Source organism: Rhinoraja longicauda, unplaced genomic scaffold (assembly GCF_053455715.1).
Source record: "Rhinoraja longicauda isolate Sanriku21f unplaced genomic scaffold, sRhiLon1.1 Scf000335, whole genome shotgun sequence".
Classification (NCBI taxonomy): domain Eukaryota; kingdom Metazoa; phylum Chordata; class Chondrichthyes; order Rajiformes; family Arhynchobatidae; genus Rhinoraja; species Rhinoraja longicauda.
Window position 1 is genome coordinate 10,664 of NW_027601553.1, and position 13,977 is coordinate 24,640.

At 55.1% G+C, this 13,977-nt stretch overlaps 1 protein-coding gene across 1 annotated transcript; it reads right to left on the reverse strand.

Moving 5' to 3' along the window:
- Positions 1-7,448: 7,448 nt before the first annotated feature.
- On the reverse strand, positions 7,449-13,134 carry LOC144590795 (tumor protein p63-regulated gene 1-like protein). The gene is made up of 5 exons (XM_078395223.1): positions 12,874-13,134; positions 12,254-12,342; positions 11,131-11,307; positions 8,321-8,471; positions 7,449-7,556 (listed from the first exon to the last, which is right to left on the reverse strand). The coding sequence occupies exons 1-5, from the start codon at positions 13,132-13,134 to the stop codon at positions 7,449-7,451; spliced, it is 786 nt and encodes a 261-aa protein (XP_078251349.1).
- Between the last annotated feature and the right edge of the window lie 843 nt (positions 13,135-13,977).

Sequence of the window (13,977 nt, forward strand, 5' to 3'; positions counted from 1 at the left end):
AGTAGTTCCTGAGGACTGTGTTTACTGAGGAAGATACACACAATCTCCCAAATGTTCTAGGGGCCGGAGAACCTAGGGTGATGGAGGAACTGAAGGAAATCCACATTAGGCAGGAAATGGTTTTGGGTAGACTGATGGGACTCAAGGCTGATAAATCCCCAGGGCCTGATGGTCTGCATCCCAGGGTACTTAAGGAGGTGGCTCTAGAAATAGTGGAAGCATTGGAGATCATTTTTCAATGTTCTATAGATTCAGGATCAGTTACTGTGGATTGGAGGATAGCAAATGTTATCCCACTTTTTAAGAAAGGAGGGAGAGAGAAAACGGGTAATTATAAACCAGTTAGTCTGACATCAGTGGTGGGGAAGATGCTGGAGTCAATTATAAAAGACGAAATTGCTGAGCATTTGGATAGCGGTAACAGGATCATTCCGAGTCAGCATGGATTTACGAAGGGGAAATCATGCTTGACAAATCTACTGGAATTTTTTGAGGATGTAACTAGGAAAATTGACAGGGGAGAGTCAGTGGATGTGGCGTACCTCGACTTTCAGAAAGCCTTCGACAAGGTCCCACATAGGAGATTAGTGGGCAAAATTAGAGCACATGGTATTGGGGGTAGGGTACTGACATGGATAGAAAATTGGTTGACATACAGAAAGCAAAGAGTGGGGATTAATGGGTCCCTTTCGGAATGGCAGGCAGTGACCAGTGGGGTACCGCAAGGTTCGGTGCTGGGACCCCAGCTATTTACGATATACATTAATGACTTAGATGAAGGGATTAAAAGTACCATTAGCAAATTTGCAGATGATACTAAGCTGGGGGGTAGTGTGAATTGTGAGGAAGATGCAATAAGGCTGCAGGGTGACTTGGACAGGTTGTGTGAGTGGGCGGATACATGGCAGATGCAGCTTAATGTAGATAAGTGTGAGGTTATTCACTTTGGAAGTAAGAATAGAAAGGCAGATTATTATCTGAATGGTGTCAAGTTAGGAAGAGGGGATGTTCAACGAGATCTGGGTGTCCTAGTGCATCAGTCACTGAAAGGAAGCATGCAGGTACAGCAGGCAGTGAAGAAAGCCAATGGAATGTTGGCCTTCGTAACAAGAGGAGTCCAGAACAAGGGGCCACAGTTTGAGAATAAGGGGTAGGCCATTTAGAACGGAGATGAGGAAGAACTTTTTCAGTCAGAGGGTGGTGAAGGTGTGGAATTCTCTGCCTCAGAAGGCAGTGGAGGCCAGTTCGTTGGATGCTTTCAAGAGAGAGCTGGATAGAGCTCTTAAGGATAGCGGAGTGAGGGGGTATGGGGAGAAGGCAGGAACGGGGTACTGATTGATAGTGATCAGCCATGATCGCATTGAATGGCGGTGCTGGCTCGAAGGGCTGAATGGCCTACTCCTGCACCTATTGTCTATTGTCTATTGTCTATTGTCTATTGTCTATTGAGTATAGGAGCAAAGAGGTCCTTCTACAGTTGTGCCGGGCCCTGGTGAGACCGCACCTGGAGTACTGTGTGCAGTTTTGGTCTCCAAATTTGAGGAAGGATATTCTTGCTATTGAGGGCGTGCAGCATAGGTTCACTAGGTTGATTCCCGGAATGGCGGGACTGTCGTATGTTGAAAGGCTGGAGCAATTAGGCTTGTATACACTGGAATTTAGAAGGATGAGGGGGGATCTTATTGAAACATATAAGATAATTAGGGGATTGGACACATTAGATGCAGGAAACATGTTCCCAATGATGGGGGAGTCCAGAACAAGGGGCCACAGTTTAAGAATAAGGGGTAGGCCATTTAGAACGGAGATGAGGAAGAACTTTTTCAGTCAGAGAGTGGTGAAGGAGTGGAATTCTCTGCCTCAGAAGGCAGTGGAGGCCAGTTCGTTGGATGCTTTCAAGAGAGAGCTGGATAGAGCTCTTAAGGATAGCGGAGTGAGGGGGTATGGGGAGAAGGCAGGAACGGGGTACTGATTGAGAGTGATCAGCCATGATCACATTGAATGGCGGTGCTGGCTCGAAGGGCTGAATGGCCTACTCCTGCACCTATTGTCTATTGTCTATTGACTGGAGGGTAGCTAATGTAACCCCACTTTTTAAAAAGGGAGGGAGAGAGAAAACGGGGAATGATAGACCAGTTAGTCAAACATCGGTAGTGGGGAAAATGCTAGAGTCAGTTATTAAAGATGTGATAGCTTCACATTTGGAAAGTGGTGAAATCATCGGACAAAGTCAGCATGGATTTACAAAAGGCAAATCATGTCTGACGAATCTTATAGAATTTTTCGAGGATGTAACTAGTAGAGTGGATAAGGGAGAACCAGTCGATGTGTTGTATCTGGACTTTCAGAAGGCCTTCGACAATGTCCCACAGAGGAGATTGGTGTACAAACTTAAAGCACACGGTATTGAGGGTTCATTGTTGAGGTGGATAGAAAATTGGTTGGTGGACAGGAAGCAAAGAGTAGGAATAAACGGGTCCTTTTCGGAATGGTAGGCAGTGACTAGTGGGGTACCGCAAGGCTCAGTGCTGGGACCCCAGTTATTTACAGTGTATATTAATGATTTGGACGAGGGAATTGAATGCAACATCTCAAAGTTTGCGGATGACACGAAGCTGGGTGGCAGTGTTAGCTGTGAGGAGGATGCTAGGGGGCTGCAGAGCGAATGGATAGATTGGGCGAGTGGGCAAATGCATGGCAGATGCAATATAATGTGGATAAATGTGAGGTTATCCACTTTGGAGGCAAGAACATGAAAGCAGAGTATTACCTGAATGGTGACCGATTAGGAGAGGGGGAGATGCAACGTGACCTGGGTGTCATGGTGCACCAGTCATTGAAAGCAAGCGTGCAGGTGCAGCAGGCAGTGAAGAAAGCGAATGGTATGTTGGCATTCATAGCAAGAAGATTTGAGTTTCGGAGCAGGGAGGTGCTACTGCAGTTGTACAGGGCATTGGTGAGACCGCACCTGGAGTATTGTGTGCAGTTTTGGTCTCCTAATCTGAGGAAAGACGTTCTTGCCTTAGAGGGAGTACAGAGAAGGTTCACCAGATTGATCCCTCGGATGGCGGGACTTTCATATGAAGAAATACTGGATAGACTAGGCTTGTACTCGCTGGAATTTAGAAGACTGAGGGGGGATCTTATAGAAACATATAAAATTCTTAAGGGGTTGGAGAGGCTAGATGCGGGAAGATTGTTCCCGATGTTGGGGGAGTCCAGAACCAGGGGTCACAGCTTAAGGATAAGGGGGAAGTCTTTTAGGATCGAGATGAGAAAACATTTCTTCACACAGAGTGGTGAATCTGTGGAATTCTCTGCCACAGAAGGTAGTTGAGGCCAGTTCATTGGCTATATTTAAGAGGGAGTTAGATGTGGCCCTTGTGGCTAAAGGGATCAGGGGGGTATGGAGAGAAGGCAGGTACAGGTTACTGAGCTGGATGATCAGCCATGATCATATTGAATGGCGGTGCAGGCTCGAAGGGCCGAATGGCCTACTCCTGCACCTATTTTCTATGTTTCTATGATATCGTTAACGTGCGGGGATCGCTGGTCGGTGCGGACAAGGTGGGGCCGAAGGGCCTGTTTCCGCGCTATATCTTTAAACCAAATAAACAATGGTGTCACCTATCATCAATGACTGTGGTCCAGGGCCAATAGAGCCGAAGAAGCAGTAGCAGAGGGTGGAGCACATTCATAGGTCCTGGAGTTTGGAGATACCCCTCCCCCCCCCACTGTGGACAAAGGCACACACAGCTTCAACGCACAGTGACAAGCTCACGCCTGTTCACACGTTTATTCTCACAATTATCAAACTGTTCATTTCCATTCCTGGTCACATTAGTCTTCAGTTCCCTCTTGTCCACAAGGAACTTCATCCAACCCTGTTTATAATGAATGAATGCGCACCACCGTTTTCTGGGTGGACGGTACTCTAGATTCAGTGAGTGTAAAGTACATCGCATTTAGTCACTCCGAGGTGCATTCACAATCTGCTCTTCTGATCCGAACGTAATCATCCACATACCCGTTGTTTAATACTCTGCATGTCTTTCCTTGCAAATTCCCACATATCAACAATTCACTTGTTGTTCCCAACTGCACAGAGGAGAGGATCTGGTCAATTGTTGGTTGTTTCAAAGCCACTTGATGGGAGGCTGAATCTCGACTTCTGACTCTACATCGCTTCAAAGATAAGCATCACCTTCTTTGAAAGAGAGAGGGCCAAGGCATAATACACTGTGGACCAAGTGCTCGTAAATGTGATTCAGTATTTGGATAGCATTGACACAGAGTTGCTGGGCCAGTTTCTCTGCTGTATGACTATGACTCTGGGTTCAGTCTCTGCACCTTTCTCCACATGTGGTATCACCATCAGTAGTTACAGCAGGGGTGTGCTACTCTTTTCTTGTGTCCAAGCTGTTGGAAGAGGTGAGGACTTCATTTCCTAGAGCGAAGGAAGCTGAGGGGGTGATGATATGAAGGTGTGTAAAATCATGGGACGAATAGATAGGATGATTGCAGAGTCGTTTACCCAGGATGAATATTCAAAAATAACACCTCAGGTTTAACGTAACAGGGGCAAGATTTAGAAGGAACATTGAAGGGAAGGCTTGACACAAAGAGGGTGCTGGGTATATAGAACGAACTTTGATAAGATGATTTACTTCTGACATTACTTTTTTTCTCCCTAGACGGATGTCGTCTGAGACTTCTGAGTTGATTATGTGTTACTCAAAGGGCTGAATGGCCTACTCCTGCACCTATTGTCTATTGTCTATTGTCTACTCCTGTATTGCAGATGTCCGGCCAGTGATAGGGTCCGCGATATGATACCAGGTGTTTTATTGTGTTCTCTCTCCTGTGCCCACTCCTCACCTTTTCCTCACATTTGTCCAACAGTTCATTTGTGGTTAACCCCCATTGTAGCAAAGTGTGGCGTCATGAATTTTGGTCGTAGGAACAAGGCGTAGACTATTTGCTACATGGGGAGAGAATCCAGAAATCAGAGGTGCAAATAGACTTGGGACTCCTTGTGCAAGTCAAATCGGTGGCGGGGGGGGCTCCTTGAAACATAAAGTATAGTGAAAGGCTTGGATGGATGTGGGGAGGATGTTTCCACTAGTGCTCGATTCTACCACCAGAGGTCGTAGCCTCAGAATTAAAGAACATTCCTTTTGGAAGGAGATAAGGAGAAATTTATTTTCTCCTTCGTGGGTGATGAATCTGTGGAACTCTTCCACAGAAGGCTATGGAGGCCGTCAGTGGATATTGTTAAGGCAGAGATAGATAGATTTTTGATATTTTCGGGTTTCAGAGTTTCCGGGGAGAAGCCAGGAGAATGGGGGTGACCGAGAGAGATAGATCAGCCACGATTGAAAGGCGGAGTAGAATGGATGGGCCGAATGGCCTAATTTAACTCGTATCACTTATAACCCTATGACCTTCTCCGTGTATTTCCTTACATGGGCCCAGCTATGGGGAGAGATGAGGACTTTATTCCTTGGAGAGCAGTAAGCTGAGTGGTGCTTATAAAGGCGTGTAAGTGGCAGATCGGATGAATGCACAGAGTCTTTTACCCAGGACGGGGAGTCAAAAACCAGAGGTCACGGGTTTCTGGTGAGAGGGACAAGATTTACAAGCAACCTGATGGGAAGACTTTACATTCAGAGGGCGATGCGCGTACGGAACGAGCTCTCAGAGGTAGCAGGGATACGTTGAATCAAAGCTGGCATTTCTACAGTCACCACGTTTGGAAATATCACTCCCATCTCGACGGTGGCAAGAGGTAAATAGGTGACCAACTTTGGTCATTTGTGCTGAGCAATAAATGTGAGGCAGGAACTGATTGTGCAGCAACCTTCAGGTGTGGTGACGCGCCCTGAGCCCCCCCTCCCCTCAGACTCTCTCCCTCCCCTCAGACTCCCTCCCTCCCCTCAGACTCTCTCCCTCCCCTCAGACTCCCCCCCTCCCCTCAGACTCCCTCCCTCCCCTCAGACTCCCTCCCTCCCCTCAGACTCCCCCCCTCCCCTCAGACTCCCTCCCTCCCCTCAGACTCTCTCCCTCCCCGCAGACTCCCTCCCTCCCCTCAGACTCCATCCCTCCCCTCAAACCCTCCCTCCCCTCAGACTCTCTCCCTCCCCTCAGACTCCACCCCTCCCCTCAGACTCTCTCCCTCCCCTCAGACTCCCCCCCTCCCCTCAGACTCCCTCCCTCCCCTCAGACTCTCTCCCTCCCCTCAGGCTCCCTCCCTCCCCTCAGACTCCATCCCTCCCTCCCTCCCTCCCCTCAGACTCCCTCCTTCCCCTCTGACCACAGTCTCCTGTCCTCCCCCTTTTTTCCCTCTCACACACTGCCATCTCACTCCAATCCTTCACCACTGCCGATTTCCCTGTCTCCTTCTATCCAGCCCGCCCTCTCCTCCTCTCTCACACCACCCCTCTCTCCCCCTCCCACAGCCACCTCTCTCCCCGGCTAACCCTGCCTCTCGGTTCTCCCTCTCTCCCACTCCCAACGCCACCCTCCCCGTATCCAACATTCCCCTCTCTCTTCCCCCTCCCACGTCCTTCCGTCTCCCTTCAATGATGCTGGATATTTCACGCTTTGATGAATTTATTTTGTAGCTACCAGTCACAGTGGAAGCAGGCGCCTCGGCCTAACTTGCCCACACCGGCCGATATGTCCCAGCTACACTAGGCCCACCTGCCCATGTTTGGCCTTTATTCCTCCAAACCTGTCCTATCCATGTACCAGGCTAACTGATTCTTAAATGTTGGGATAGTCCCAGCCTCAACTACCTCCTCCGGGAACTCGTTCCTTAAACCTACCACCCTCTGTGTGAAAAGTTACCCCTCAGATTCCTATTAAATATTTTCCCCTTCATCTTAAACCTATGTCCTCTGGACCTCGATTCGCCTACTCTGGGCAAGAGACTCGACCCGATCTATTCCTCTCATTATTTTGTCCACCTTAATAAGATCACACCTCATCCTCCAGCGCTCCAAGGAATAGGGTCCCAGCCTACTCAACGCTCACACCCTCTAGTCCTGGCAACATCCTCGTAAAAAACCTTCCTCCCTGCCCCTCTCCCCTCTTCTTCCCCCTCTCCCCTCTTCTTCCCCCTCTCCCATCACTGATGCTGGAATTTTCAGGCTTTGATGTATTTATTTTGTTTCTATGAGTGGTCTGCTGATCCCTACACACGCTCTTCCTCCCTCCCCCCCCCCCACCCCCCACCCCCCCTCTCCGTCTCTGCCGCCACCCCTCTGCCATTGCGGCCGCTGGGATGGTGAGGCTTGGATCAGTGTGTGTGGGTGTTGGCTGCGGGCTGCTGGCTCTCACGCTGCCAGCTCACGGCTCCACTAGAAGGAGAGCAGACGGCGAGGTTTGGCGTAGCCCAGCTGCGCCCAGTTGCTGAGGGCAGACACCAGGCCCAGGACCGTCTCCATCTAGATGGGTTTCTCCAGCAGCAGCGGCCCGTTGGCTCGGCCGGCGAGGGGCTGCTCCCGGTGGGCCATCCCCACCCCCCGGGTCAGCTCCGTGCGGAAAGACCCCAACTGTGGGCAGGAGAGAGGGGGAGTGAGACAGCAGCACGGGGAGAGATACAGGGGAGAGGGGGAGTGAGATAGCAGCACGGGGAGACATACAGGGGAGAGGGGGAGTGAGACAACAGCATGGACACACACACACACACAGGAAGAGAGACTGGTGAGGGGGATGTACATGCACGCACAAAAGTACACACCTACACACAAATGCATGCACAAACATGTACACACACATGTACACGCGCACACAAACGCACACGGGGTGACTGGAGAGGGGCTCGTACACACATAGGCACACACACTCACATACACTCACACACACACACACGGGGAGAGAAACTGTAGAGGAGCATGTACACACACACACAGACACAGGGAGGGAGACAGTGGAGTGGGGCATGTACACACACATACACACCCATGTGCTGGGAGATGCGAGACTACAGACACTCACACAGACATACACACACACACACACACACACACACACAGGCACAGGTAGAGAGAGACACAGGTAGATGTCCCCCCCACAGTCTCCCCACCCAAGTCCACCCCCCACAGTCTCCTCCCTAGTCTCCCCCCAGTCTCTCCCCATCTCTCACCCCCAGTCTCCCACCCCCAGTGTCACTCCCACAGTCTCCCCTCACCCCCACAGTCTCTCCCCCCCCCACGGTCTCCCCTCACCCCCACAGTTTCCCCACCAGTGCCTCCCACCACAGTTTCCCCTACCCCCCAACCAGTGTCTCGCCCCCCCCCCCAGTCTCCCCACTCACCGTGCAGGGGGGTGACAGGTGCCCGCTCTCTACCCCGGGGTGTTCTGTCAGGATGATGGACGGCAGATCCCGAGCCCAGGGGTTCCAGCGGGAAAGGAACGACGGCTCCCGCAGTTTGTCCCATCCCAGCCGCAGCCCCAGCCCACAGCGCCTGGGCTCAAAGGACAGGGCGGTGAGTTCACACCCGCTCACACTCACACACACGCACACACACACACACACGTGCACACACACACGTGCACGCACGCACACACACCACACTCACACACACGTGCACGCACAAACACACCACACACACCACACTTACAAACCCGCACCCTTTCCATATTCCGAGACACACCCATAACCCACTGAGCCCTCATCCACTCCCCACACCGAGACACCCCCCACTCATACCCTCCCACGTCTACACCCAACATAACCCACCCCCAGTCCGAAACACCCCCATATCCCACCGTCCCACACACCCCAAGTCTCAGACACCCACATACATCTCCTCAGCCACCCTCTCCCCACACTGAGCCTCTGCCCACTCAACCTCTCCCACTCCTATCCCCCCATACTCCAACCCCCCCTCCCCACACTGAGCCCCCACCCACTCACACACTCCCACCGATCCCCCCATACTCCAACCCCCCCTCTCCACTCCAGGGGTCCCCATACACTCCCCACCCTAACCTGGTCTGTGGCAGGGACTGAGTGATGGGTGAGTGAGGGGGTGTGGGCGAGGGGGTGTGTGAGTGAGGGGTAGGTGGGTGAGGGTATGTGGGTGATGGTGTGTGGGTGAGGGGGTGGGTGAGGGGGGTGGGTAAAGTCTGTGTGGGTGAGGGGGTGTGTGGGTGATGAGTAGGTGGGTGACGGGGGTGTGTGGGTGAGGGGGTGAGTTTAGGGTCTGGATGAGGGGGCTGCTGGTGAGGGGGTGTGGGTGGGGGGTTTGGGTGAGGGGGGTTAGGGTGATGGTGTGGGTGAGGGGGTGTGGGTGAGGGGTGTGGGCGAGGGGGTGTGGGTGGAGGTTGTGGGTGAGGGGATGTGGGTGAGGGAGTGTGGGTGAGGGGGTGTGGGTGAGGGGGGGTGGGAGTGGGTTGTGGGTGAGGGGGTGTGGGTGAGGGGGTGTGGGTTTTGGGTGAGGGGGGGGGGGTGAGGGAGTTTGTGGGTGAGGGGGTGTGGGTGAGGGCGTGTGGGTGGGGGGTGTCTAGGAGTGGGTTTAGGAGGGAGGGTGTGGGTGTGTCTCGGAGTGGAGGTGGGAGGGACAGTGTGTGTGGGGGTGTCCAGGCGTGAGGGTGAGGGGGAGTGAGATGTGGGGTGTAGGTGTGGGAGGGGATGAGGGCTGTCTAGGAGTGGGGGAGGGGAGAGGGTAAGTGCGGTGTATGTGGGGCATTGGGGAGGTGGGTGAGGGCAGGTGTGTGGGGGTGGGGGATGGGAGGGAGGGTGTGTCTCGCAGTGGGGGGGTGATATCGGGGTGTAGGAGTGGGAGGGGCTGAGGGATGTTGAGGAGTGGGGGTGGGAGGGAGGGTGTGTGGGGTATGGAGGGTGCAGGGGTGGAGACGAGGTGGAGGGGGGTAAAGGGAAGCCGGGTGAACTGGTATGGGGGTTTGCAGGAGTGGGAGTGGGTGAGTTGAGGGTGTAAAAGTGGGCGGGGTTGAGTGGGGGGTGGCTTGGAGTGGGAGAGAGTGGGATATGGGATGTGTCTGGGCTGGCTGAGGATGGGTGTAGTGGGGGATATGGGGTGGTTTGGTGCTGGGTGAGGATGGTCTAGGAGTGGGGGGGTGAGATATGGGGGGGGTGTAGAGACTGGGTGAGAGGGAGTGGAGAGTGGGGAATGGAGGGGTGGGTAGGACTGGGTGAGAGGGATCTAGGAGTGGAGAGTTGGTTGTGGGGGTGGTGGCGGGATATGGGGGGCTGTAGGGACTGGGTAAGAGTTGTCTCGGAGTGGAGAGTGGAGGGGAGGGATTTGGTGCACGGGTGGATATGCAGGGACTGCGTGAGAAGTGGGGGGGTGGGATATGAGGGGGTGGAGGGACTGGGTGAGGGGGGTCCAGGAGTGGGGGGGTGGGGAATGGAGGGTGGTGTCGGCAATGGGTGAGGGTTCCCCCAGGGTGGGGGAGGGGGGGTGAGGTTCCCCCAGGGAGGGGGAGGGGGGGTGAAGTTCCCCCAGGGTGGGGGAGGGGGGGGTGAGGTTTCCCCATGGTGGGGGAGGGGAGGTGGTGAGGTTCCCCCAGGGTGGGGGGGGGGTGAGGTTCCCCCAGGGAGGGGGAGGGGGGGTGAAGTTCCCCCAGGGTGGGGGAGGGGGGGGGTGAGGTTTCCCCATGGTGGGGGAGGGGAGGTGGTGAGGTTCCCCCAGGGTGGGGGGGGGGTGAGGTTCCCTCAGGGTGGGGGAGGGGGGTGAGGTTCCCCCAGGGAGGCGGAGGGGGGGGGTGAGGTTCCCCCAGGGTGGGGGAGGGGGCGGTGTGGGGAGCCCAGTGTTTCGTTTTGTTTAGAGATTCAGTGCAGAAAGAGGCCCTTCGGCCCATCGAGTCCGCGCCGACCAGCACTTCCCTCACATAGCCACTATCCTACACACACAAGGGACAATTTTTACACATGTACCAAGCTAATTAGCCTATAAACCTGTACGTCTTTGGAGTGTGGGAGGAAACCAGAGATCCCGGAGAAAACTCACGCAGGTGACGAGAAGAACATACAAACTCCATACAGACAGCACCCGTAGGGAGGGGAGAGGGAGAGGGAGGGGGGTGGAGGGGGAGAGGGAGAGGGAGAGGGAGGCAGCAACTCTAGTGCTGCTCCACCATGGCCGCCCAGTGTTGACTCACCTGCTGAGGGAGGTTGAGGGGAAGTGGAAGGGGCCGACAGTGATGCTGTCGATGTAGTGCAGGGGGATTCGCAGCAGCAGGTGACAGGACAGGCCCACAAAGTCGTAATGAGACACCAGCAGGACTCGTGGGGTCAGCAGCACCAGTTTCTCGCTCTCCCGGTTCCAGTGGTCCACCCTGAGTGGGGCACGAGATGGGGAGATGCACTCACTCACTCCTGCTCCCTGGCAACGGGGCTTCCCAAAGGGAGCGTCTGTCCCCACCCTCCCCCCACCCTCCCGTTACAGACTCACCCTCCCTCACCCACACCCCCCCCTTCCTCACCCACACCCCCACCCTCCAGACACACTCACCCTCCCCCATCCATTCCCCCACCCTCCCTCACCCACACCCCCACCCTCCCTCACCCACACCCCCACCCTCCCTCACCCACAGCCTCACCCTACCTCACCCATAGCCCCACCCTACCTCACCCACCGCCCAACCCTCCCTCGCCCACCCCCCTGTCTCACCCATAGCCCCACCCTCCCTCACCCATAGCCTCACCCTCCCTCACCCACCCCCCCACCCATACCCCCTTGTCTCACCCACAGCCTCACCCCCACCCTCCCTCACCCACAGCCTCACCCCTGACCAACATCTGCGCCTGTGGGTCAGGGGTCAGTCAAGCTGTAGGATTGCCTCTCTCCCCCCAGTTCCCCTCTCTCTCCCCAGTTCCCCTCTCTCTCCCATGTTCCCCTCTCTCTGCCATGTTCCCCTTTCTCTCCCCCATTCCCCTCTCTCCCCCAGTTCCCCTCTCTCTTCCCAGTTCCCCTCTCTCCCCCCTGTTCACCTCCCTCCCATGTTCCCCTCTCTCTCCCCGTTCCCCTCTCTCTCCCCAGTTCCCCTTTCTGTCCCTCTATCCGCACCTCCCTATCCTCTCCCACACCCTGCCTGTCCCTCGGAAACGGTCTCCTCTCCCCTTTTCCCTCACACCTCCCCTCCTCATCTCCCACCCCCTGCTCACTTGCACCCTCTCCACTGACGTCTCACTCCGGCAGAAGCTGGGCATTCCCCTCTCTCTCTCCCCCCCTCTCCCCTCTCCCCTCTCCCCCCGCCGCTCCACTGATCCGGGGTCTCTCACTCTGTGAGGAGCCAGGCTCCCTGCACTTTGCCGTCTTCATCCCCCAGTGTTCTCTCCGTCTCGCTGATCGCTGCTTGCAACACACCTGGCTGTGGAGATACAGTGAGAGAGAGATGGTTTATGTCCACTGGGGAGAGACAGGGACTGTGACCACTGGGGAGACACAGGGACTGTGACCCCCCACTGGGGAGAGACAGGGACTGTGACCCCCCACTGGGGAGAGAGAGGGAGAGACAGAGACTGCAACCCTCTGCCGGGAGAGAATAAAACTGACCCTCCACTGGGGAGAGAGGGAGAAATAGTGGCCATGGGAGACAGAGAGAGAGACAGAGACAGAGAGAGAGGCAGAGAGAGAGACAGAGGGAGAGGGGGAGAGAGAGAGAGAGAGAGAGAGAGAGAGAGAGATGATTTCCATCCAACAGAGAGACAGAGGTGAGACGGAGACTGTGACCCTTCACTGTGAGACAGACGGATAGATGAAACCTCTGCCCTCTCTCTGACCACAACCATCAGGGGGAGAGACCAGGCCTGTCCTTCCGTCGCTGACCCCAGGAGGCGATGCCCAGCTTCCCAGCAGTATCCCAGACCCATCTCCCAGCCACCGCGCAGCCCACACTCACCCGCAGAGCAAAGAATTCATCCCGGTGGCTCTGGCCCGAGGACGGGGGGAGGACAGAGGGGGAGAACTCCCCCCGTGGGAGAGGGTGATACAGTCGGGAGAGGTCAGCAGGGGTTATAGGGGTCACGCCCAAGCCAGGGGCAGAGGTCACGCACTGTTCCACTCCTGGGTCAGGGGTCAGGTGCTCTACTGACCCCGGGGTAAAGGTGGCGTCGGGTTCCAGTTGCGGCGAAGGAACGCTGGGCTCCAGCTGATCCCCCATGGCCGGCAGGGGAACCCCTCCTCCTCCTGAATCGGGGAAGGGACGGTGAGGGATTCGCGGGGCTCCGGGACGGGATCAGCTCCAGTCCAGGCCGGAGCGATGCAGCAAACTACGGGTGTGAGCAGTCAGGGGCAGGGGGCACGGTGGGTCAGGGACACAGTGGGTCAAGGTCACAGTTGGTCACGGTGGGTCAGGGACAGGGGTCACGGTGGGTCAGGGTCACAGGGTCAGGGGTGAGGAAGGGTCAGGATATGGGACAGGAGGGGGTTTGGGAGGAGTCAGGGTCAGGGTGCAGGAAGGGTCAGGGTTAGGATGATGTCAAGGGTCAGGTACAGGGTCAGGGGTGGCCAGGTCTCCGTAACACAACAACTGAGGTCGACACTCCACCGCTGAGATAAACCAGGAAACTGGTGAGAGGCTGCAGCCTCGATCACAACACCCAACCACCGGAAATGTAGAAAAACTGGGTCCAGTTGCCAGGAAACAGCCGACACTGAACAGGGAAATAACCCAGAGCAGAACAACAGAGAAAATATGTGTTACTGATACAAGAGTCTTACAGTGTGGGGTGTATCAGTGTTACAGCGAGTGGTGTATCAGTGTTACAGTGATGGTGTGGGGTGTATCAGTGTTACAGTGAGGGGTGTATCAGTGTTACAGTGAGGGGTGTGGGGTGTATCAGTGTTGCAGTGTGGGGTGTATCAGTGTTACAGTGATGGTGTGGGATGTATCAGTGTTACAGTGATGGTGTGGGATGTATCAGTGTTACAGTGATGGTGTGGTGTAGCGACCATAGAGAATGGTCCAGGTCGTCGAACCCTCGGATTGGCCAGCGAGGTCACG